General features: G+C 46.8%; 1 protein-coding gene across 1 annotated transcript in view; it reads right to left on the minus strand.

Annotated features, from left to right (window-relative positions):
• LOC8041008 (structural maintenance of chromosomes protein 6) overlaps positions 1–25,701 on the minus strand; it is a 42,894-nt gene that overhangs the window by 15,272 nt on the left and 1,921 nt on the right. Inside the window, exons 3-16 of the mRNA XM_029976878.3 lie at positions 25,270–25,384; positions 20,979–21,084; positions 20,217–20,415; positions 15,668–15,748; positions 15,488–15,589; positions 14,822–14,959; positions 14,287–14,367; positions 13,772–13,918; positions 12,422–12,510; positions 10,676–10,840; positions 9,854–10,032; positions 3,437–3,618; positions 2,513–2,617; positions 226–428 (exon numbers count right to left, since the gene is read on the minus strand). Of these exons, the coding sequence (XP_029832738.2) occupies positions 226–428; positions 2,513–2,617; positions 3,437–3,618; positions 9,854–10,032; positions 10,676–10,840; positions 12,422–12,510; positions 13,772–13,918; positions 14,287–14,367; positions 14,822–14,959; positions 15,488–15,589; positions 15,668–15,748; positions 20,217–20,415; positions 20,979–21,084; positions 25,270–25,384 (1,892 nt within the window). The remainder of the gene's footprint in view (positions 1–225; positions 429–2,512; positions 2,618–3,436; positions 3,619–9,853; positions 10,033–10,675; positions 10,841–12,421; positions 12,511–13,771; positions 13,919–14,286; positions 14,368–14,821; positions 14,960–15,487; positions 15,590–15,667; positions 15,749–20,216; positions 20,416–20,978; positions 21,085–25,269; positions 25,385–25,701) is intronic.

The following is a 25,701-nucleotide window of genomic DNA, read 5'->3' on the forward strand; positions in this document are numbered from 1 at the left end:
TTTGTTACGTGTAATTCTAGATGCATCGGGAATTAAGTAAGCTGTCTTGTCTATCTGTAGATAATCATTAAGAATCATGTAAAGGAATTTTAACCTTTTCACTTTACGCCTAGTAAAGTGAAAAGTTTATGAGCGCTCGCTCATAAACTAGGAGCGAGCGCAGCACACTCGATTGCGCTTGTACGCCAATGTGTAAACCGGACTTAGGAGATAAGCCCCACTCACGTGATCTGGTCCTCCACGCCAGCTTTGAGGAGCTCGGCACGTTGCTGGTTCGAAGAGTAGTAGCGGAAGTTTGGCGCAGGGTAAAGCTGGTCGCCCTTGGCCGTGAACGCCTCCGAACAGTTGGTCGGCACCGACGAGACCCTCATCAACGCGTTCCTTGCCTCCTCGTTGCTCTCAATCAGCGCCACCTTCTCCACCATTCTCTGCGAGCAGAAATCGACAAACATGTTCCTTCCGCGTGGCTAACTGAACGAAGGATTTCACGCAGACACTATTTTCTGCGAGCTCTTTTCCCTCGGTTGGACAACCGTTCTGAACGGTATAGTAATCAATCACAATTACTATATAGGGTGACCCAAGTCACCTGGCTCGATCTAAAATATGCCGTAAAAATCAACGCCTGCACATAACAATTTCAACTTTTCGTCGAAGGAGTATTTCACAGGTAGTTTTTTTCTTGTAAAATTACAAAGCATAGCTCTCTTTCTGTAAAAAAAAAGGGCAAGAAACTTGCCTGGGTCAACAGCGGGCAGCGATGCAGACGACCAAGTCGAGTAGCGGGGTGTGTTTGGCGCTCGTATTGATAGATGATGCTACCTCCTTGTTCCGGCTTGCTTTTAAAGAACTATTGAAGGTGCCCGTGTCGACCGCGGTCTATTTTTACGAACATAATCTTTTTGTAATCTACCTCTGGCTTAAAAATAAATGCAGACAATGATAGCAAAACTTCAAGTAACAAAAATAAAAGAAAACACATTTGCACAACAATACAGCGCTTTTGTTGCCAACAGATTTTGTCTGCATGTCGTCTGCTTTCTTTCACTCGTCGGCTACACATTCATACGCTGCTCTCCAATGCCATCTGTCAATACACACGGCAAACGCACCCCTCTACTCGACTTGGTTGTCTACGTCGCCGCCCGCCGTGGACCGAGGCAAGTTTCTTGGCCTTATTTTTTACAGAAAGAGAGCTACGCTTTGTAATTTTACATGGAAAAACTAACCAGTGAAATACAGCTTTGGCGAAAAGTTTAGATTGGTACCTGCAGGAGTCGATTTTTACGGTCCATTTTAGACCCAAGCTGGTGACTTGGGTCACCCGATACATTAAAAAAAAAAGTATTCAAATAGATGACTCAAACGCTCGAGAAGAAACGTAACTGGTCGTTACATGAAATGGTAACCGTTACTTTGCCGACTACTTCGGGTTTCCGAAACGACAGATTTTTCTGCCGGACTGAAAACGGGTCTTTCGTACTGTCCATTATTAAACGAAAATAACCGAATCACCAATTGCTCATCTTCTTCCATCATTAATTTTCGTAAACCATCCTCCTGTCGGAGACTCGGTTCGAGGGATTTCTTGGTCGAAAACTTGTAGAAAGAAAGGGTGCCATTTGAAAGGGGAGGGAAAGATAGTAACGGTTAGGAGTAATTGCAGTACTTCCAAAAGTAATCAGGTTACTCTCGCAATTACTTCCCAATAAAAGTAACCGAATCAATAAAAATCACTCCAAAAACTAATCGATTACGAGCGACACGACCGCTCATAACGAGTACCGTACAAGTCTGGGTAAGAGTCCGTCCATTCTTTGGGACGGTCCCCATGTTCTACCCCGCTGCTTGGAGCGCGTGCTCCGCCTGGTGTCTTCGGCACCTATGTACCGCTCACACGCCAAAAGCATGTGGAAGAGTGACCTCCAAACAGACGTTCACCACGTCCACCGCCCTGCCACAGCACCGACTGGACCACGACTGACGACACCACAACACGTCTGTTACGTCGTCGGGCGGAAATCGAGGGGCCACTTATCAAATCGAGGTAAAGACGCCAGTCGGAAAAACGTTCCAGGCACCATAGTTGCACGGGTCTCCGTCGGTCGGATGGCACGTCGAAATGGTCTGTCCGTACACATTCTACGGGCGATCCGTACATCTCACAGATTACGAATCCGTGTACAGCAATGTCTCGCTAACTCAGACATCTGCAATCCCCCGAAAAGCGTCCATAATGTGAGCTGTCCCGAAAATGCGTTATCTACGTGGCGGCCCGTCCATTCTAACGGGGTCCGATTTAACGAGTCACGACTGTATACAATACAACTTGGCAGGTACCATGCTGCTCTCACGGCGGTTTGTCAGCCTTCTCGTAACAGCATTAATGAACTTCCGCTCAAACATTCTCGGGTAGTCGCCAAGCCGTCACTCTCGGTTAGTGGTAATCTCAAGAGACTGTCAGTGGCTGACTGGCAGGGACCAATCAACTTCTCGCTGATCGGTTACTCGCCTGATCAATCAGGGTGTTGATGACATCTGGATCTTGGATGTCAAGGTTCTCCAAAACGCTGATGAATTTCGAGGACCTCATACACTTTGTATGGTAGTTGTATGTCTGCAACAAAAGCAAAAAAGAGGACAACAAAATGTTAAGCAGAAAAGTAGAAAGTGACACCAGTAATAATAAAAAGCAGCAAATAAACCTTTTTTAGATTTAGTCAAATGCCTTTACAGTGCAATCCACTTATAACGATACCACATATTACGATGTCCTGCTTATAACGATCACTTTCTAGACTAGAAACGCTCAGAGTCTAATCCAGATACAATGATGACCGGTTTAAACGATTGAATTTTCGGGTTTTCTGATCACTGGTCATGCAATTTTTCTTTCACTACGTACAATAAGACCAGTTTCAGGTATTCCCTTTGTTTTGGTCGTTTCTAAGTCACATTCCCCAACAAACTAGAATTTCCCCATTCATCCCTCCTCAATTTCCCTACTTTTCTCGTTCTATAGAAACTCTACCGGGAACATACGGGGGCATAAAAGGTACTCGTGCTGTGTGAAAGTTTTTTCAGCAGGAAGTTAGTCAGCCCCAATGGGCGTCTGGTGCCTCCGCTATTAGATGAGAAATTCAGCAAGTGCAGTACCACTGCTGGCTAGGAGTCTTAACGTGCATCACACAGTAGTGATACACGACCGCACACCGGTACGATTCTCGTCTGGATCGGAACTGGTAAGGGTGGGGACTGAGCCCATAGATCCCCAAATTCTGCAGCGCGAGCTTTCACTTCACACGTTCCGAGCCGCGATGCGTTTACACACTCGGTTGCCGGTCCCCCCGTCGAGGACACCATCGGGATTCGGTCGAGACATCTGCAAACTCGGCTGAAAGCAAAAGATTTTGCACAGGAGGCTCCCGTCCCTCACCTTTCCCAGGTAGGAGCTCGTCACGATGGATGGCTTCTTGTCCCTGCCCATGACCTTGGCCATCAGCTGGAACAGAAGCTTGGCGTCTTGGTCGTTGTCCACGAGAAAGGTGTACAGCAGACTCTTGAGGCAGCTCTCTGTCGCCAGGTCCCAGCGCTGGTCCTTCAGCTTCAGCAAGGAGCCTGGCAAACACACCCCACTCAGTACAGCAGCCGAGGCACATCAACGCTGTTCAAGGGGACACACCACCCTAAATATGATTTTTATGGAATTTGGAGGGTGTCCCACCACTGTCTCTAGTAGCACTTTTTGAACTTTCACCTCCATAGGACTACTTTATGAGGAGCTACAAAGAGAGGTGTCTGCTCCCGGTAGAGTCACCACTGTTTGTTAGGAAATCTGTCATACCAAATTGTTGAACAATATTTAGCACATCTATGCTTGAGCCTCAACCAGGACATATGGAGGGGGGGGGGGGGAGGGGGGGGCTATCTATTTTTGATGCTATAAACTTGGCTTTTTGCAGTGATGTGATTGGCCTAAGCCGTTTTGGAGCATCTTTCGGAGCAGCCAAAACAGTGTTTTGGAGCAGCAATGGTAGCTTTTGGAGCAGCTTAAACAGTGTTTTGGAGCAGCAAAAGTTGCTTTTGGAGCAGATATTCTTAGAAAAATTAAAATATTTAATTCAAGTGCTGGACAAACGGAGGACACTATGCTCGCCGCAATAAACAAATTATAGTCAATTTAGACCACCTGGGAGTTTTTCAACATGTAACTGAAATGCCAATGACATTACAGATTTTGCAATGCTTCAGTTAAATGGTATATTTATATGTACCCGCTATAGGTAAATAAGAACCAAACAGCACATACTAAAGTTTATTTGAAAATGACCAGCTTAAAAGTAAATAGCACAGCATTAGATTGACTATAGTTATATAATAAATGGAAGCAGTCTCCGACTGATGAAACACGTAACTACTGCAGTGCAATGCAAAATTATAGCGTGAGCGGAGATGGCTGTTCGATCGAAACCATGCCACTCCGCTCCGTCGCCAACTGGTTCCTAAAATTGTATGCAAAATGTAACTGTCCAGCATACGACAAAACAGTCCAGTGGCACGTGCTTGCCAGGCAGGTAGGCGAGGTACAAGCTAAACACATACACACACACACAAAAAAAAAAGAACCTGAGACATCGATGCAAGACATTGCGAGCCAGGTTCAAAAAGTTCTTGCGAGCACCTCCCCGAAACCCTTGGTCCACAAGTTGAACCCTAGCACTGCCAGTGCAAGCGATGCCCCCACTGTTCTTTGACACACAAACTAGGTCTTCGGGCAGCGCTTCCAGATTAGGGCATTGAACGATTCATTTGTGTTTTGTGTTTTCATTCTGGAACACCTTAGCTGCAGGTCCTTGTGTGTGAGGCGATTGCAGATGGGCACCAGCTGCTTGGTCACCTCTCTGGGGAGGCTGGACAGCGAGGCTTTTGCTGGGACAGCTTCCCTGCTGCCTTCAGGGCCAGGTGACTATTAAAATGACACAAAGACCATTCCCCCTTTGGGCATGCCATGTACCTTGGCTCCTCGTCTGTTGAGTATGAGAGCACGAGTCTCGCCATCACTCCTCGTTGCGTGCACCTGAGGTCTGGGACGATCTCCTTGAGTGCACATGCACAGTAGTCGGCAAGTTTCTTCATAACCGCATTGGTAAGCTTCCCCTTGCCTCCCCGCCCTTTTGTGGCTTTATTTAGGGTATCCAAGGCGGCGTACATCCGCTTAGCTACACGATTCACCCAGTCCTTGTGGATTTGTGAATCATAAGAGGTCCAGGGCAGCAACAATGGTGTTTGACTTTCAATCACTGTTGCAAGAGGCTCTTGTGTACTGCAGGCCCTGTTGTGTGATGGAGCGACTGAAGATCTTGGCTACAGACTTAACTTCCGTGGCATTTGCTCATCCACCGAAGTTTTTGTCAGCCGATGCTTTTCAAGCCACGCCTCATACTCGTCAGACTCCTCTCTTGGGCCGAGCGAACACTTGCGGCAGTAACCTGCTGATGACAGCAAAACCCAGCACAAGTCCAGTCTCCAGTTCTATCGCCACACTAACGCCGAAATGCAAGGTATGGCCGCGCTTACGCTCCATTTTGTTGAAGGCCACACACACGTCTAGAAAATGTTCGCCATTTGCTGGGCTGGAACGGGTTCCCATCACTTGCGCTGCTTGCTTTGTAGAAGCAGTTGCCGCCAACATCAACACGTCATGGACTCTGACGGCAAACTCTTGAAATGACTTGAGGTGGATTGGTCGTGGCATATTCGTACGCGCGAAGAAGTTTGTCAGTTTAGTGTGGCCGATACCACACTCCCGGAAACTCGGAACGATACGTATGACTAGCTCATTTTGTCTAGTATCCTCGATTGTTGACGAATGTGAAAAGTCCACAATGTCCGCACAGCGTGGGCATTCCGTAACAAACTGAAGGAGCACTCCTTTGTTGCACACTGTAAACTTGAGGTCTGGCTAGAAGCAATATGGGCACAGAAGACAGTATACCAAGTTCTTGATCGCGGGAACATCAATCGAGCGATACCCATCTAATGGATCTACGGTGACAGCTGTCTATCCTGTTGGGAAATTGTCGGAGCCCATTTCCGTAAGCAGCACAATCTTTCGCTTGATCGCCGTGGGCATGTTTTCCTAAGTGTTCTTTTTTTTTTTCTGTAAATAATGCACGTATGGCTATAAGACTTTAGGAAAGAGTGCATTATTAGTTGCTTGACCCCAACAAATAAAAATGAGAAAAGCCATTTTTTCCACAGAAATCGCGATTTCACTCTTGTGTTTCCCTTCAAGTTGATCGCCATGATCATACTACTGTAGCATCCCGAGATATGGCCACCTACAATTGAGAGAAAATAAGGTGAAAATGAAGAGTGAACTAACTTTTCGTGAGCAATCAAGAAAAAACTAAAAAAATACTATTTTTGTATTCCATAATCTATTATACTTGTTATCGCCTTGCGGAGGCGATAAGGTGTAGATCATAGTCCCCCCCAGTCAGCAAAGCTTGCTCGCCTCCCGCCACAGCTAACTAACCCCGCTTCGGCCAAGTGCCATTGACCATGGCACTGCAATCACAAAAAGCAGGCTATCTTTCTGTGTTCTCAAAAAAATAGTAAATCGCGCCGAAAATAGGGGGTCTCAATTTTTGAGGGTGGGTCACCTCTCGAGACATTACGAGAGTGTGAAAGTCTCGCATCGTAAACACACTCTGTGAAAACATACCTAACATTAAGAGTCGGAAAACATACACAAATATCGGGAGTTAACGCAGTAATTTAACTTTTGCGACTCAAACCCAAATTGTTAGGAGACGACGCAAATAATCGTCTAAGCAGTGCCACCGTGGCTGCAGCAAAGCGGAACTCAAAGGGCAAATCCGTCGAATGACATGGAGTTGTCGGTGCAATCGTCGCTTCGAATCGTAGGTAAGCTAACTTCGCCAAGCGTCCTCAAAACCTCAAACTCACAAGCCCCCACCCCTAACCCCCCTCCCTCCCTATCTCCCCTTCCTCTCCCCCTCCCCTCCCCAAAAACAAAATTGCAGTGGCCTAGCTCGGCCATGCCAGGATATACGTAGCGTGAGCTTAGGGTCAGCTGGTTATTCTTAGCTTTCCTGGTTGTCTAGGATTAGCTTGATTAACATGCTTACTGCTGCTTCAATGACACACATACGGTATGCGCATTATGTGGCACATGTATATATTTATTTTTTTACTCAACGTCTGGTTTCTTCTTTATTGCCACAAATACGGCTCGGTGGTCAGTGTAGTAACATGCTGCAGTCTCTGTGACCCCACGCAGTATTTGGAATCGATTGTCTGTCTCTGATACACAATATCAATGGTGGTTCGCCACTGGGTTGTCTGTACAGATGGAACACTGGCACGTTCGGTCACATCGTTTAGAACCGGTAGACCTGGTGGCATGGACGGGTAACGATACCCACTGGTAACGCTAAAGAGTGGAATCTTCTGCTTAATGAGAAAGTTCTTGCACGTTGTACAAACCCGCACCACGGTTTCACCCCACTCAGGCGGCGCCGTTAAACTCAACGTTTCACGCATGGAACTACTTACCGGCATCAAGTCTTTCATGTGCCACAGTCTTTCACACACGTAGCACACATATCCACACGGATTGTTTACGAAGTCCTTTTCGAAGGTCCGAAGTCGCACTGGCGCTTTCGATAAGTTTCACCTTATAGTCAGTCAATCGGCGAGCCTTGACGTCATCGACGGCGTCTTGTTGTTGCTGCTGGTAAGATGGTCGGGCACGTCACTCAGCCTCCTGGCGATGCCGCTTTGCTAGACGTTCCTCCCTTTGCTCCGATGTCTCCACAGCACGTTTAGCCTTCTGTTCGGTCTTCCTACGCTCAACCACTAATTGCCGGGCAACTACTTCGGGATCCAAGTTAAGCTTCACTGCGCTTCTGCGCCGCTGAGGAGCAATTTCGCTCTCCATCTCCATGGATATAGGTCTGTTTCTCTCGGTCAGACGCGATCACAAAAGAAGCGCTTCCGATAGCGTCCCATCTCCATGCTATAGGTCTGTTTCTCTCGGTCAGACGCGATCACAAAAGAAGCGCTTCCGATAGCGTCCGCGAGACGCGACCATTTAATGGTGACGTGAAGCGGCGTTCTAGCGTTCCAGCATGTACACTCCACGGGCGTAAACTAGCATCTGTATAGCTTCCCTCGGTGTCTGCTTGTGTCTGTCGCGGCTATGACATCACTCTAGAAAGCGAAGACTGGCGAGGCGTGCGCGGTGGCGGCAGCGGCGGCTTTGGCGCGCCAGCTGTGCGCCATGTGACGTCACTGCTCCTTGGCTTGCGCAGACCGGCGAGGCAAGCACGGTAGCAACAGAGCCCGCGGCAGAGACGTCTCCGGCGCACCAGCTGTGCGCCGTGTGACATCACTGCTCCTCGCGCTTGCGCAGCACGGAGCACGGCTCATTATGCGAGCCACGCGAAACTGCTCAATCTCGACCAGTGTAGCTCACGCTACAAAAAGAGCATCAAATTAAAATGTTGAATCTACCAGGTCCAGAGGTCAGCCTTTGAAATCACCACGCAATCGTATGTACAATTGCAGAAACGGCACAGACAATTAGAATCAACCGAAAAACCCGAACTGAGGGGCTTCGAGCTCCAAGAATCAGCTCTACTAAACCTACTGGCGGGATAAGAACGGAAGGGAGGAGCTTCAGTTGTCCTGCCTCCGGCATGACCCTCCCACCTCTGATAGCACTTTGACGTCTAGCGAGCTCCGAGCGCACGCTCAGAGCCTACACATGGCAGAAGAAAATGAGCGCGTTTTAAAGGCTAGGCGCTCGAAAAAGATGCCCTGCCGGTCTCGTCCTGTCAGAGACAAAAGTTATCTACTAAGCGCACTTCGGGGACACCCAGGCTTGACCCTTCATAGGGATGCTATCAATAATATCTATATTCAAAATGGCCATTGAGAAAACAGCAAATGAAGGGTATGTGGTGCCAAAACCGACCTTCAAATTTTCCCGTGCTCTTTAGAGGGGTGATGTCGCAGGTCAAGTAACTTGCAAGTTAAGCAGGCAGTCTAAGAAAAACAAAGTACTCTGCACTTTTTTTGTTGTTGTTTTGCTGGCATAAATTTTTCTGCCGTTAATTTCATGCGCGTATAGGTTCTTATAACTCGTCAAAGTCAAGCTGTACAGCACCCCTATTACAACATTTGACATCATATTTTCAGTGTTGCCAGTAGAGCATTTCAGCCTCTCAGACAAACTTCAAAATTTCAATACCTTTCTAAAAAAAAAATTTAAAAAAAAAACTTATTGTAATTGGTACTTTAGGTTACTAGTTCGGATGTGTCTACCTTAACATCTCGAGAGATGACCCACACCCAAAAGACAACCCACACCTATGTGTGGCACGATTTGCTCTTTTTCTTTAAGAACACCGAAAGATAGCCCACTTCTAATAATTGCAGGGCCCTGGCAAAATGGTAACCTCGACAAAAATGGTGTTACTCAGCCACGGCAGGAGATAAGCTAACGTTCCTGACTGGGAAGGACAGTCGTCTTTAGTGCATTTCGTAAGTTTTAGCAGGTCACAAAATCTAAAACTAGCATTTTTTCTACATTGTTTTATCACACACTGAAAGTTAGTCCAAACCTTATTTTCCTTCGATTCGTTTTCTATTTTAGGTGGGTTATCTGTTGGGATATTACTGTAGGCAAATCAGTGACTACCGAAATTTCACCTTTAATAAAAGATCCCCACGAAGCGAAGCACACTAAAATAAGAAAGATGCAGCACGAAAAGCAGCGAGGCAACGACAAACAGCGAAGAAAAGGCGCAGGCAGCCGACCGACCTAGGGGTCCCTTGGGAGGCTTGCGGAAGTGTCCTTTCCGCACGGCGATCTCGATCTCGCCGAGCAGGGCTGGGATGTGCCTGCCGAACTTCTGCAGACTGTTCTTCTTGCTTGCCCTCAGGTTCTGAATAGAAGCGCTCACGGCATTCTGCTGCTCCCTCAGGTCCATCTCTTCGCTCCTGCACAGACACCCACAGGAATTCTCGCACGCCAAAGAAAAAATAAAACGGTGCAATTTGCCACGTGTTTTCATGCTATTCCCAAACAGGAATCCCAAAATGAGCAACGAGCTTGCATGGCCTACAACTTTCAAACCACAAACAACAAAACGACACTGCTTGCAGGACACAGGTGGAACTCAGAAAGTTTTATTTGAAAGGCTTTACTAATCGCAGTCGTGTCAGGGAGAGGTACGTCATTATGCAACGTTAGGGCAGGTCATGCGACACCCAAACATCCGTGTCATGCGAGATCACGGTGTCAGCGTCATGCGACGCGTCAGTGTCACGTGATGACCGTCACATAATGCCATGACATCACACGACCGCGACAATTATCACATGTCATGTGCGAACGTTACGTAATCACGGCGTTCACGTGACGACAACACAGCATACCTTTCCGAATGCCGATGAGGTCCCTTGACGCTTCAACAAATCGTACACCTCAAGTGCGCGCGCGTGCAGCCACAGCGCGGCAAAGAATACGGAGTTGTGTGCCGCAGGTTGTGCATGCCTTTTTTTGGCATGCCTTTTTTTAAATTCTGTCGGCCACTATAAACGCCACGCATTTAAAAAAAGCAACGAGGCAAAGCCGACTAACCGTATGCGGTGGAGGTTCTGCGAGTTGACCATTTCGGACTGCTTCACCTGCTCGAAGTGGTGATTCGCAGTCCGCAGCCTCGACTTGAGCTCTTCTCTCTTCTGCTCCAACTCCTGGATCTCCGCCTCCCGCTTGGCCTTCTCGTTCGCATAGTAGTCCTCGTCACTGAAAATCCAAGTGCCCCCTTTCAATCAGAGACTCACGCGACGAATCACTTGTTTGTGTGCCATATTTTCAGGTCTTCACGTTGCACCATTTGTTAAGTCTCGCACCCCCCTGCCTATAAATGGCCATTTGCAGACATGTACACATTAGTGAAATAAAGTAACTACCGTATTTACTCGCATAATGAACACACCTTTTTTTCCCAAAAAATTTACATATATTTGGGTTCATTACGTGGGGTAAAAGTTTTGCATTTACACACTTAGTGCAAATGTCATTTTAGGTGCCAATATGACATGGCAGGGTACTGTGGCATGTCTTCATTGATAGAGGCGCACCCATGGCTGGTCGGGGGCGCGCCACAGTAACCATGCTCAATATATTGCAAACCTTCTTTAGGGCACTTTTGGCGTGCCTTTTGCCGAAGAAAAACCACTCTACGAAGCTCACTCAGCATGGAGAGCATTGTGACCGTTCTTAGGCCTAACCACTTTCACAATATCACTGTCCGAAAGCAAATCACAGACGACTGCGTGTTTGTTGACATCAATGCATCCGATGGACCAAGACGTCCGGGGCTGGGCAATTCCTCGACCCCAGCTTCGCTAGGCATGCGCGCCACTTGGTTTCACGGTTTATCACTTCCACAACCACGCAATTGCAGGCATTATGAAAACCGCTTGGCTTGGCTTGACTAGGCCCCGCCACTTCGCAGCAAAAGAAAATTGGCTTCAAGACTCGCGGAGCCGAAAATTAAAAGTGTGTTTATTACGCGAGAAAACAAATAGTCCAAATATTGATGCCCATTGTGGAGGGTGCATTCATTATGCTAGTGCGTTCAGTATGCGAGTAAATACGGTACCTAAATACAGTTACACATTACTCGCTCAAAAAGTAACCCAGTGTCTTACTTGCCACTGTGAAGAAAAAGTAACTAAGCATGTTACTTTTTCTCGCTGACAACATAAAAAAGAACACCAAACCACGCGACATTGCTGCCCAGTACTCGGAGGCCCACTGCACTGAACAGCCAGGCATTTTCAAATCAAAAAGGTCCCAAAAAAACATTTCTTCGAAGATGCAGTACATGTGATTCACATGCTATAACGCTTATCATCGCACCCAAAAAAAAAAAAATCTTACAATCAGTTGTTTAGCGAGCCTCATACAAAAATGAGGGGAGGAGCTTATACTTTTTTTTTTTTTTAATTTCATCCCAGGCTAAAGATTCCACACATGTGACACGCATAAGCGAATGAACGTTTTTCGAGTGACGAGCGCCATCTGAGGGACTGCCTGCAACTTAGAGATGAAGGGCAGCCCAACGTGAAATAAGTGCAGCAATAGAGGCTGACAACGTTGGTCACGTAGGAAGGTGCCCTGTGAAAATGGCGACAGTGGGAAGCAAGCCCAGGGGAAAGGATGCAACACATGTGCACAGACTCACTGGAAAAAAGGTCCATTAAAATGAAACTACCCAGCACAAGCCTGGCAGGAAAACCTAGCCTACAATCCCCAGGACATCAGAGACAGTGAAAGAGAGACAGGAATGCAACGGCATAGTAGAAGTAAAGAACTCACATGGACCTCAGCTCTTCGATCCTTTTTCGAAGAATCAGGGCTTCCTTCTTTTTCTCCTGCATTTCTCTCTCTATCCGGTTGGCAGATTGCTGCAGAAAGAAAAACAGTAGCACCACAGCTCTACATTGAAAACGAGATTGACCAAACTTCCCAGATAATCCCAAAAGACGATTTGAAGGCAGACATGTTAATGTGAGACCATGTCACCAGCAGGTACTTTTGCACTGTGGTGAAAGGAGGTGGGGATTTTCCAATACTGCAAGAGTCGAGTTTTCGAGATAAGTTGGAAACATACGACGTTGGCACTAACCTGGGATCTGAACGACACTAGATTAATTAATTATGGGTCATTAAAAAAAACGTGGACACCAAATTCAGCCATGGCAGTATACCTACTACTGGTTATCTTTTATACCAGGGAGGTTCAGACATGTCTCTTCTAGAAGCAGGAACAGACAGCACCTTCATGAAAAGTGTGGATGCGTGCTGGTAAAGGAAACCAAGACATAACATGCCGACATAAGACGTTTGCTACAGAGTTTTCTGCTCAGCACCTGGTTACTACACAAATAAAGAATTTATGTGATTCGACTGAAGCACTGCCCGGACTACCGTAGTCCCGTCAAACTCTACACTCCACGCGTGTCGCTAGTACACTCAAGCACAATGTTTATGTGAAATCAATGACTTCATAGGTAGAAAATTTGTGGTAAGCAGTCATTATACTTTGTAGAATCACAAGCTATCCATTAAGAAACAATTCATCACAATTGTCGCATTAACACATTGCACGAAGTTACAAGAAACCACATAAGACGAATTTGAAAAGGAATGTTTTGTACACATTCCCCAGTTGTGAGGCCAGTACGGTTTCTTGTCAGACACTCGCATATCTAGAAAATTGGCTTAACTTTGTCAAATGGGAACACAACAAGCCTCCTGAAACTGTTTTAAATTAAGGTTCGACGTCTGCACTTCTCTATTCGGTAGATTTTTTTTCGTATTTTTTTTTATATATATATTTTTTAATGTTGTCCTGCTTTGTCATTTTCTCTGAGAAGGTAAGAACAGCAGAGAACAGTTCCAGTTGTACTGTGTCCAGTGCAAGCTTCCTACTTTCGGCAAACGCTTCAACGTTTTGTGAGCTTCGACCAAGCACAAGTTGCCGTTCTTGCCTAGTCATAGACTGTTTTATACAAAAAAAAAAAAAAAAAAATTAATTAAAAGAGGCATTTTAACGCATTGACAGATCAAACACACGTTGCGGGACTTTAAACTCTGAACCGACCCGCACCGAATAGACTGAATCCGACTCGCCTGTCTGCCCAACGAGAAAGACGCTCAACTCACGTCGGTTTCCCGCTGTGCCTCCTTCTTGGCGCTGAACTCCTTCCTGCCAGCCAGGAAGACAGGTTGCACCTGCTGAATGCGGTTAAGCACCTCATCCAGCTCCTCCTGGAGGCTCCTCTGCTTCTCCGCGTGAGACTGTGCCTTACCCTATGGGAAGCAAAAAAATCGTGCCTCGTCCGCAAGCGCTCTATGACCTCGAGACAAGGGGGACAAACCCCGAGCATTCCGTCTGTGCGAGTTGCGACTCTCGGCCACGTTCAGAGTGCTCAGCTGTGCAATTCGCTAAACGCCATTTCGGCGTAATTCGGTAAACGGCACAACCCGTGGCTCCAGCGAGTCAATTGGTGTTGGAGCAAGGTACGTGCTGGCAACATGCTGCCAGCGTGCAGCCCGTGCTTCCCAATCACTGCTATTCAGCAACCCAGCAAACATGTATAAAAAAACACGTCATGATTCCCCTCCCGACCAAACAGAAACAGATTTCTCAAACACACTTTGAGAGAAGACCCACAAACCTCGAAGTCGGCCATCCGTTCCTTCAGCTTCGCGGACGTGGCCTCTTCCTTCGCGAGGGACGCCTCCGACTGCTTCAGCAACTGAAAGGCGACAAAAAATAGGACCTCCACTGCTGCGGAAGTTTCCGGGGCCATTTGACGTACGTTACAGTCGGAGCAACGAGGGAATGCGCACGAGAAGCCAGTCCAAAGATTGGCAGCTCGTGCACTATGATGAGACGTTGTTGCGTGAACCACGACACGACATTGTGATGTCGATACACATGTCACATGACAGCCCGACGTTCCGTGACACTGTGACGTCACTCAACACCGTGCTGTCACATGGAATTATGAGACGACATGGCGATGTCAACCGTGACGTAAAGTGACACCTTAATGTTGTGCGATACTGCGAAGCCATAAGGCGAGACAAACAACAACACAAGCGAGGAAGGTCCACGAAGGGCTCCCACATAAAAGCCGTCACTTTAAGAGGTCGGAGACGAGAAAGAGTGACGCGGGAGTTCTTCTCCGAGGAAGAGAGGGACTCTACCTCTTCCTCCTCCTGCACCCTGGTCCAGAGCAGCTCCCCCTTCAACCTCTCCAGCTTAAGCCGCTGGTCCTCGAGGTTCTGAAGCAGGCGCCACTGCTTCTCGTAGCGCTTCACCTGCTTCTCCAGCTCCGGCAGGACCTGCAATGTGCAGTCGCCGCAACTTCGCAATGTTTGCAGCCTAATACGGCATCGCCACACGGGGCGTTCCGATCGGCTTCCCCACTACTTTACTGCATCAATGCCAACACCCAAAGAGGTTCCCCGGCCATCAATCGAGAGAGATGGTCCTTTTTCTCGCGATTGGATCGTTTGAAAGCCCCTATGTTGCAGAGTGGCGCCACCAACTTGTCACTAGCACAAGAGTCACACTTCGAGGTAACGACACTTTGACCATTTCGTTGCTTGAAATCATTGTTGCCAACGGTAATGCTCAAGCTTTCCAACTCTATATCTAAAGCTCGCAAAGCCGCATCTCAGATTGCCAATCGCAACCGCTCAGTACCAGGCGACGGCGACGAGCCAATCAAGGAATGCAGTGTCGATACCCTAAGAGCAGCCGATGTAGTAGCTCTAACTTGCACCCTCCAGTGTGGCTGCAAACCTTCCGAAGTCTCCGAAGCGGTGCGACGCCAGGCCGCCGATCTGCTGCCAAAAGGAAGTGCTCACCTTCTCCTTCCGGACCACCTCCATTTCAGCGAGTGCCCGCTCTTCCTCGATGTGGCAGTAGTCAAGCTTGAGTTTCTCCAGCTGCGTAGCCTTCATGAAGAACTGCGGGTGGAGAGCGGCACGCAGTCAAGCGAGGCCGCTTGGCAAGGATTCTAAGGAGACTAAAAGCGCGCAACTCACGAGGTACTTGTCTTTGGCACTCTTGCTCTGGAGGAAGTTCCGGCTCGTCTCTTGGTTCAGGATCATCACGGGGTTCTCAATCTGAAACAATCGTTCTCATCGTTAATTAATCTTTCAATCTTTTCCAAAGACCAATAAATGTCAAATAAACGCGCGGCTGCAGAGCTCGTGTGCAGACGTGAACAACAAAAAAAAAAGATCTAAATGGTTTACTAAAACAAAAGGTGCAAGTTATGCTAAAGGCAAAATATGTGTGTGAGCTTGCTAATGATGCTGCTATGCGCTTTTACGGTGGAGCAGTGTTGAGACAGATCACGAGCCAAGCCCAGTGCATAGAGTGCGGCAATGCAGTTATAGACACTGCCAGAATAGGAACGGCCGGGCGTATGTTTCAAACGTCCGGCCTCCAGCAAGCACTCTACTCTATGCTTCCCACCATGCCTTGGACGTGCATGCGTGCTTGAGACGCCAAAGCATTGTTGAAGGTAAAAAGCTTGTGCTGGAGGCAAGACAGCTGAAACTTCTCCCTGCCGTCCTCGCCTTGTCAGCGACTAAAGTGCCTCTGACAAACTTACAAGACTCGGCCCAAGTACTGTGACCTAGACAAAAAAGCTGCTGCAGTGGTTTCACGCTAATGCCAGATCTAAGGGAGCCGTAATTAGACACAAGAAAGTGAAAGCTGGGGTGCAGACACCCAGCAAAAATGTACAGCACAACATACAGTGCAGTGCTAACTTGGTGCTGGAGACACAGTGCAGACTTTGCACTATACAGAGATGTGATTGGCCTAATCCATTTTGGAGCACCTTTCGGAGCAGCAAAAACAGTGTTTTGGAGCAGTAAATGTGGCCTTCGGAGCAACCAAAACAGTGATTTGGAGCAGCAAAAGTGGCTTTTGGAGAAGCCAAGACAACGTTTCGGAGCAGCAAAAGTTGCTTTTGGAGCAGATATTCTAATAAAAATAAAAATATTTGTTTTCAGTGCTGTATAAACGAAGGACACTTTGTGTTGTATTGTGTTCTCATTTGACTTATTGTGACGGAACTCGCTGCTTGTGGTTTTACTGCTGAGACATCCCACAAGTGTACAGTGCTGTAGGCATTGCCGAGCAATTCCGAAGAACCGCTTGCCACTGTTTTACTGGTTCCCGACGTGCCAGATTTTCGTCAAAAGTAAGCAAACGTGAAACAATGGATTGCAAGCGTACCGGCTGGTGCCTCTGTCATGCAATCATGTTCACATGCGTGTGAGGCAGTCTTGGGCAGTAACTAGTTACTTTTTTCAGTAACTTATAAGTGTAACGCATTAGAGCTTAGTGGAAATAACTTGTAACTGTAACAGAGTTACTATTTTTCGAGAGTAACTGTAAAAAGTAACGTCGTTACAGTTACTTCTCAGACTTATGGGAACACGACCACCAAATCGCCTTGCAACTCGTGAGAGAGTCCCAAGCCTTGGTGCGGGAAGGGCACAGCAAAAACTGCTGCTGGAAACGTCTGAAGCAGGAGGGGAAAAAATAAAAATATAAAGAAACTAAATTTTGTTTGACACTGCACGGCCGAGCTAGTCCCGCCAACTGGGAGGATGGGGACGTTTGTGTCCGTACCAGCCTTGTATGCCCACAGCGCACAGAGATGTAACAAAGCGCGGCATCTTTAAAGCATTTCTCTTTTCTTCGTCCCGCGAAGGAAGCGAGTGTTTTTTGCAAAGGACAGTTTTTGGTAATGGTCACCCCAAACGCCCGCAGGCTTACAGGCGTCTTCTTGCCGCCAAGCATAAGTTTCCTTCCCCTCTAATTTGAATTGTCTTCCTCCCAGATGCACTCTTGCGGGGTCTCGACTTCAGACCCCGTTTACTCTCCCTTCCCTTTTTTTTTTTTTTTTTTTACAACCCAATTACCGGTTTTGCCTCCCGTCACCCACTTCTCCCTTCTCGGGTCCTTTCACTTGAGAATGAGTATCTGCTCGAAACGTCTGTGTCGTTCTGCTTGTTTGTCCGTGTTTTTGTAATTGAAAGACCGCCTTTAGCTGGGATCAGGGCACTTGGCATCAGTTGACTTGTAGATATTCAAGTCGTGGGCTTTCCAAGTGGTCTCTCCTATTTCGGGTGGTGAGATAGAGGAGGAAGTTCGATCTGGTTAGGACGGAGGAAAGGCAGCAGGCCGTTTGGAATTCCACGCGCAGTGGTCGTTTGTACCTCGATCAGTGCTTATTTTGACGGAGGAATGTAGCCGCAACATTGCTCTCCAAGTTTTCAAGAAAAGCTTCGTGCTTCATGAAAGAGTGTGGGCACGCAGTAGAAAACGATTTGACCGACGAGTGAATTAGAGTGGCATAAGAAGTTATCTACGAAGCTGATTGCAAGGTAGGACACATTATTATTGACTTCACATTTGCACGATTTATATTGCTTCAGTCCAATTTTTCCTCATAAAAAAAAAAAATCCGAAATTAGAATTAATTGATTGTAAACTGTCACCATGATTGGATATACACGAGATATGGACGCGTGCCGTTGTGTTCGTGTATACCTTATAGTGGTCGCTCTTATTTTAAAGTTCTTTATAGACCAGCTATCTGCTATGCTAAAATTTTGAAAGACTAAAGTCCCCTGTAATTTTTCCAACCAAGAGACTCCAATTCTTTATCATATAGTGGATTTACTCGGATACTGCCTTAAATTATGATCTGAGCTATTCATAGTAAAAATTGAAACAGGAAGAACCAAATATATTAATATATATTATTAAGAAAATCTTAGTTTCTCAAAATAATCAGATTCACAACCGTGAACAACAGAATGTCTTATAAGAAATCTATGCTAATTTAAAGGCATATAAAAGAATGTCCATTTTGAATGTTTTCTCATGTTTCTTTGTAAAGTAACGACGAAATAACGGCGTTACTTCAGAGAAGTAACTGTAACAAGTTACACTTTCAATTTTGTAACTGTAACTGTAACAGGGTTACTTTTTTTACTTGAGTAACTGTAACTGTAACACTGTTACGTTTGAGCAGTAACGTGCCCATGACTGGTGTGAGGGCAACGTCTGCAGGCTTGCAGTTGTGCGTGCTTCGTCGCGCGAACGGGGACAACGACAGTTCGATCGAAACCGAAACCATGCCACTCCGCTCCGTCGCCAACTGATTCCCAAAATTGTATGCAAAATGTAACTGTCAAGCATACGACAAAAAACAGACCAGCGGCACGTGGTTGCCAGGCTGGCAAACCAAATACAGGCTAAACACACACACACACACACACACACACACACACACAGACAAAAAAATAATAACCTGAGCGCATTGATGCAAAGATCGCGAGCCAGAATCAAAACTTTCTTAGAGCACTTAGTGCAACGACTGAACTCGAGACAAACATGCGCGCTGTGCAGGTTCAGCGTGCAGACATTGCCTTCCTTGGTATAGCTCACTTCCCTTCACCGAGTTCCTTTCGCAGCAGATTTTTGATGTACCGGTGTCCCTCTCGAAAGAAAGTCCACCGAGAGAAACCTAGGTAATCAATACGTCAACACAGCGGTCTTTGAGTTAAAGAGGGACATTTATAGTAACGTATGATTTAAACAAGAACAGGAATGTTGATGAACATGCTGGGGTACTTAGTTTCATTTTAGAAAGCGCCATATCTGCAGAGACATGGGGACGACAACACCCGACGTCGCGCGACCACGCTGACTGGAAGGCAAGGACCAAATATAGTTTTCCCATGGCCGTTGCTTTCAGGAGTGAGTGCTTCAGCTCACAAAGTAACTCCCGTCGCGCAAAAACGTAATTTCGTTTCACAGCATGACGGCATGGCTGGTACCCGGCTTGCTAGCGTCGGAGCGTCCGCGCACATCATTGAAAATATTTTTGAAAAAGACGCGAGTCGAGACCCATGAGACGACGAGAGCGCGAAACGCAGGACGGCAAGAAAACTATGCAAAACCGGATGGCTAATTGATGCATGGTACTTTGTGCCGGACGGCCGCTTGTGCCACATAACACACGCCTCAATTACAATACTCGGTTTAGTTTCGGTTCTGAAAGGCGACCGAAATTGGTTTTTTGGCACATGCTTGGTGCACATTACCCATATTTTGGTCAAATGTAGCAGGATGTAGAAGGGTTAGCCCCTTGGCGCAGTTTGGCACAGCAATCACATCACTGACTATACCAGCACTGCACCAGTGCTCTGCAGCATGTGACCTCACCTGTCCCTGTTTACACAGACAATGCAGCGCAAACTCAGATAGTGCCGGCTTTGAAAAATCTCAGCGCTGCATGTGCCAACCGACCTCAAAGGCGTGTTCACACATACACCGCAAGGCTACAAAAGCACTATGAGCGAGTGCCGGAAATAACACTGACCTTGCTGACACAGAGCAGACTTTGCACTATATAAATGATACAGCACTGATGCAATGCTCCGTCAGTGCTAAGTTAAGCTCAAGTCAGCACTGTGTCAGCGCCGTTCTTAGCGTTGATTTAGCACTGCAGTGTACGTCTTATCCGGCCTTTAGAGAGAGAAAGAGAGAGAGAAGGCCCACCTGGATGTTGAACTGGTCAAGGATGTGGAGGAGTTCGTCTCGCTTTGTGGAGATCACCGTTCCCGTCCCAGACTTGAGCTTGTACGTGGAGGCGCCCTCAGCCGTGAGCCGTCGGTGAACGATAATAGAATTGCCATACTCCTCGGGCTTGTAGGCGTCCCGGCCATGGTTCCTCAGCCGTATCGTCACTTCCGCTGCCCTGGAAAGCCGTGGAGGTCAGCTTAAGGGCCGGTTCCCACATACGTCGCAGTGCTAAATAGCGCTGATGCAGCGCCAACTCCAACGTAACTCAGCACCGATGTAGCACTGTATCACTGCTATACTATAGAAAAAAGTCAGTGCTGCAAGAAGAGCAAGATCAGTGCTATTTCCATTGCTGAGCAACTTTGTTCAATACCGATACCTCTCTTTCCTTCTTTCGAGGTGAAGCTATCGGAAGCTGGTACACTGTGAATCAAATTATTGTGTACGCTGTCCTGACAATATTGAGAAGGGGTCTTGGTGGACAGTTGACACAATATAAAGTCCCCCTGAATAATCAAGCAGTCTGAAAAAACTAACTGACCCCCCACCCTTACTCCAAGAAAAGAGAGAATTCCTCTTCAACATGAGAAACAGCAGACATTTTAAGCCCTTCCTTGAGTCTTTGCTTTATTCCCAATAACATCAATTATGCGTCCCACTTAATGGGAAAACTTGCAAAACTTCTCCACTTCTGCTTGAAGACAGACCACAAAAAGGTAAAAGAAAGAGTATCCGCACCGTTTCCCGGTTTCCACGAGGTTCTTGACAGACGTGCCCCGCGAAGCAGTGTTTGCTTTTCCGCCCAGTCCGATGATGAGCGACGTCAGGATGGCGCTCTTGCCACCTAGCAGATGATCGGTCGATCACATCAATTGGCTATGTTGGCCCTCGCTTAGGAATTAAACCAGCGGGCGGTTTGCAATACACTGATCTACATCAACCTCAATAGGTAGCAATGCCACTAAAACAATGGTGACGCTTCCTGTGCACAGTTTAAGGCCCACCATCGCAGGTGACCCCAGATCACTCAAGAATTCAATGTCGCCTTTGTAATAAGAAACTCCAAAATTAACTAGATATCGGACAGGATACTTTGTAACAATGTGCTCTTCCTTTCTTTTTTTAACACAACATATGCCTTAGATACCAAATTAACCATGATTTTTATTAATTACCGATGTTGAGACTGAGGAAGTTTGTTGTCTGGGGAAGTTTGTTGTTCAACTTCCTTTCAACATTCCTAACTTATGATAAATAATACTCATAAGCATATTCAGTTCACAAATTTGAGTGAAATCAGTATGCACGGTTCGAACTTGGGTCGATCTTGAAAGTTCCTCATCCCTATAGACCAACACGCGGCCTTGACGTCACGCAGCTGCGGTGGCGCTGTCGACGGCACGGCGCATGCGCAGACGTCTCACTTCACGCAAATTCGGTTTGTGCGCACGCGCAGTGCCCACATTTGCTGTGGGCCAACGCGGGCTTGTTTGTAAACAGCGTGTCGGTCTATAGTATACCGAAATTATGTGCACTGATATCACTCTAGTCTACAGTCCTTCCCATGAATTTGGAAATTTTCTTCCATTGTACCTAGTCTTCAGCTCCTTATCCCAATAGTGGAAGCCCTTTGCTCTCTTTTTTATAGGAACTCTCTGCTGTCAGAGTTGTGTTGGATGTCTTTTCCACCCCTACCCCGTCCCGTGACTGAAGAATGTAGTGTTTAAAATAAATAAATAAATAAAATCTACCCTCAGAATCAGGGCCCCAATGACTTTTTTTACTAATTTTTAATTTGCACCGAACCTAAGCGCACTGAACGTAGTAACTTAATAAACCTTTCTTTTCTCGAATTTCGCTTTATTTTAAAAGTTATAGGCAAATTAAAATAACAAAAACAAGCAAAAAATAACCTCCTTCATGACGTCCATGGTTGCTTGAGTGGCCGTGAACTGGAGGAGGGGTAGTGAGCTATGCGAGCGCTCACGGCTGCCGCACTCCGTGTCGACGGCGCGAGAGGGCGCCACTAGAGCATGCTTTGAATAGGCTGTAATGCAGCGGGCAGCCAGGGCGGCTCACATTGCATTTGCTGCGCAATTAAACACTAATTCGGCATGACACTTCATTGGCCACAAACGACAGCAAACATGGGTTAAAGATCAGTTCAGAACGGGAGCCACTTCCCGCTGCTATACCGCGAAACGGCCGAACTGCCAGACAAAGCTGCTCGCCGAGGGCCTTCGGAAGGCTCGGAGCCAGTCGGATCCTCCAGTCCCTACGACCGCAGCGCCGCCGCATACATCCGGTACCTTTCCGTGTCGGCACCTGATCTCACTACTCCTTTCTAGCATGCGCCGCCTTTTTCACCGCTTGGTGGCGGGTATGTCGACGGGTCATTTCTTGTTTCCGTACTTTATATACTGCATTTGTTTCTTTTCTGATCAAAAATACTGTAAAAAAACTACTTTTATACATAGTTAAAACGGTTCGCGCCACTTATATTTTGTATTTCGACTAAAAAGATGCTTTTAGCGGCTCTGACCAGTAGTAAGCCCAGGACCAAAGACGTCACATTTTGCGCGCTTTCAGTACCACGGGTCGCCCCCGTCGGTAGAAGAGGTTTCCGCGTCGTTCGGTTAAAATTATGACGCACTGATATTTAGTTACTCTCTCCGTGCCCGCTGGCTTGCCCAACCCCAAGAGACGTGGAAACCGCAAAAAAGGTAGACGCTTAAGTATGATTGCAGGGCCCCTTTAAATATAACTTCTACAAAATCACACTTCCCTTTAAAGGGGCACTGAGTTGCTTTTCGTAGAAAATAATTACATTTCTTTGCGGAGGACACGATGCTGGGGAAACTAGCCCTTAACAGCTATGCTGTAAAACGCCCTAGGCCGCCGCCATGTTGCTGATGATGATGCAGCTGGTGCGACTGTCATGCTCCCTATCAGCTAGAAATTTTCTGCCAGTCTCTTCAACTGTGGAAACCTGCTCGGCGAGATTCTCCACTTATGTTTTCCGGTTTTGCATTCAGTTTTCCAGCTTCTCTTGGAAAGTTTCCACTTCATTTTTTGCATGCATGGTGCATACCCTTTTTGTGTTATCTTCCACTGCGAGAAATAGGGCTGGTAAGTGCCTGCCATTCAAGCATTTCTGCTTGACATTCACTGGAAACAAAGGAGGGAAAGGATGTCGAAAGGCCCTCGACACGATTTTGCAACCAATGACAACTGTTCTCCCTCTCCCAGAGATAATCCATGTACAGTAGCCTCAGTCATAGCCAAAAATAACTGTTCAAATTGGGAACAGGTCAGTCGCGTCCGTTTCTTTGCCTTGGTGGTGGTGTGAAAAAAAAGATGGCTCTCTCCAAAACGAAGACCTCTTGGATTCGGTCTGATCGTCAGGATGTGAGAGTTATCGACATTGCACTGCTGTGTAATTTGAAATATTTCTCAAATAAATCCTTTTTTTGATAACGCTGGACCGCATGGTACATACAATATGTTGTTCGAACGTTAACACTCGCTAAAATAGTATGTCCCGAGTCCTGTCCATCGGTAAACACACTATTTGTGCGCGTGAAACATGCGCGCCTTTCGGCTATGTTCTGTTGTAAATAGCTTTTAACCGCTAAGTGCTTTGTTGTTTGACGGACGGCTGAGCAGGCAACGCCTTCAAAACTTGCCGTAAAATAAAACAAAACATTCTAGTCGCATTTGTTCTGTCCCCCACATACCCAACAAAAATAGTTTACAATTTTTTGTTTGTTTTGTTTCAAATATAGTACAATGCTTCCTCAATGTCCTCAGGAAAGCCGTCAGCAGTGTTTTAAATTGCGCCTACGCAGGCTGCGCCCATTAAATCACAGTCCACTCAGTTGGGGTTAGCAGGGACGCCAGCGAGACTAGCCTCAAACGAAGTGACTGGGCTCAAAAAAGGTACTCTTGTCCCTGGGGCCGAGCCTTTCTTGAAAAGGTGTATAGTAAGCTCGCAGCAATAGGAATACATAGGCACTATTTTCTCTTAGGGGGGCACTTCCTCGAATCCCCACCATCTCAATGAAACTTGACCAATGAAAATAGTTACTTACGTGGAGATTCTGATTGTTCATATTATTGCTCTTTTTAGGCGCACTATCTATTATATTCCAAGAAAAACGTCAAGTTTTTGGCTTAGAAGACGTAAAACAACAATTATTGTTTGAAAACACTGTCTGACGGCACCCCCTATAGTCAGTTACAGGTTAAGAAGGTAGCGGCAAATGCCCCTCAAAGGGAATCAGATATCCCTCCGCCACTTTTGCATCCAATAACGTCCCACCGTTTCCGTGACGTCGCGGACAACGCGCGAGGAGGGTCTTGCCTTTCTGTACATATTTGCTTTATCTTTCGACTTTGACTTAGCATTGTGGAAGCCACGAGAGGGAGATTAGAGTTCTCCCCCACCGACGGAAACAAATACGACTTTCGGGGATTAGCTTCCCCCCCCGATGGATACAAAGGCTGCTTTCAGGGGCTCGGCTCCCTCTCCGATGAATACAAAGGTCGCTTTCTTAAAAAGTGGGATCGGAGACAAGTGGGAATCCATTGAAGCGGAACAAGGAGCGTTTCCAGCGAACTCTTCTTTCGACTGCGGAGAGATTTAAAACGGGCGCATCACACTTCTGGGAGGAGCTTCTCCTACCTTCTTGACTTGTAACCGACTATAGTGTCTGCTCTAAGAGGCAGAAAGAGAGGTGCATGACAATCCTTGATTACATTTTCAATAGAAAAAATGTCCACCACAAGTGTAATTTCAGGTTTCTTAGGATGCTTAGAGCCCGTAGATTGGGTTATCAACATAAATAGACAATCTCAAAAACTATTTCAGTGCACCATTAAACTATTTGAGTGCCCCTTTAAGCTTGCTCTCTCCAGAGCCTGTCAAGCACCAGCGTTGTGTAACCATCCTGCCGACTTATCCTGCTATCGGTTCAAGTACCCGACCCAATCCTCCCATGACCAATCATATGGCAGTGGTCCAACTCACTTCCATTCCTTCCAATGATAAAGTTGGTGTGGTCCGAAAACGAAAAGTCAAGCTTGGTGTGGCACATGAAGTTCCTCAGCTGCACGGACTCTATGATTCCAATGGACTGCTTTGTCTGAAAAAGGTTAAAACAAAGTCAAGGCATCAGCCCCGTCTGGTGATCTCGAAGCACAAATTTTGAGCTTGCCTCTAAATTTCAAAGCCTGCCCCAAAGAGGAGAAAATTGTTATTTGCTACGAAAGAGAGTACTAAAATGGAAAGGATGCCTGGTGCCTAGCAATATTCTACACTCGCTTTCACCTCGCAATTGACCGCACCAAACGCCACTACGAGCCATCCCAGCCAATTCAGTGCCGTGAGCGTATCCTGCAATCGCACACCCCATGCATTGTTGCGCCCCTCCCGAAGGTAGCGTGACACTAGCGCAGCATA

Source organism: Ixodes scapularis, unplaced genomic scaffold (genome assembly GCF_016920785.2).
Source record: "Ixodes scapularis isolate PalLabHiFi unplaced genomic scaffold, ASM1692078v2 PGA_scaffold8__174_contigs__length_109621045, whole genome shotgun sequence".
In the NCBI taxonomy this organism is placed as follows: domain Eukaryota; kingdom Metazoa; phylum Arthropoda; class Arachnida; order Ixodida; family Ixodidae; genus Ixodes; species Ixodes scapularis.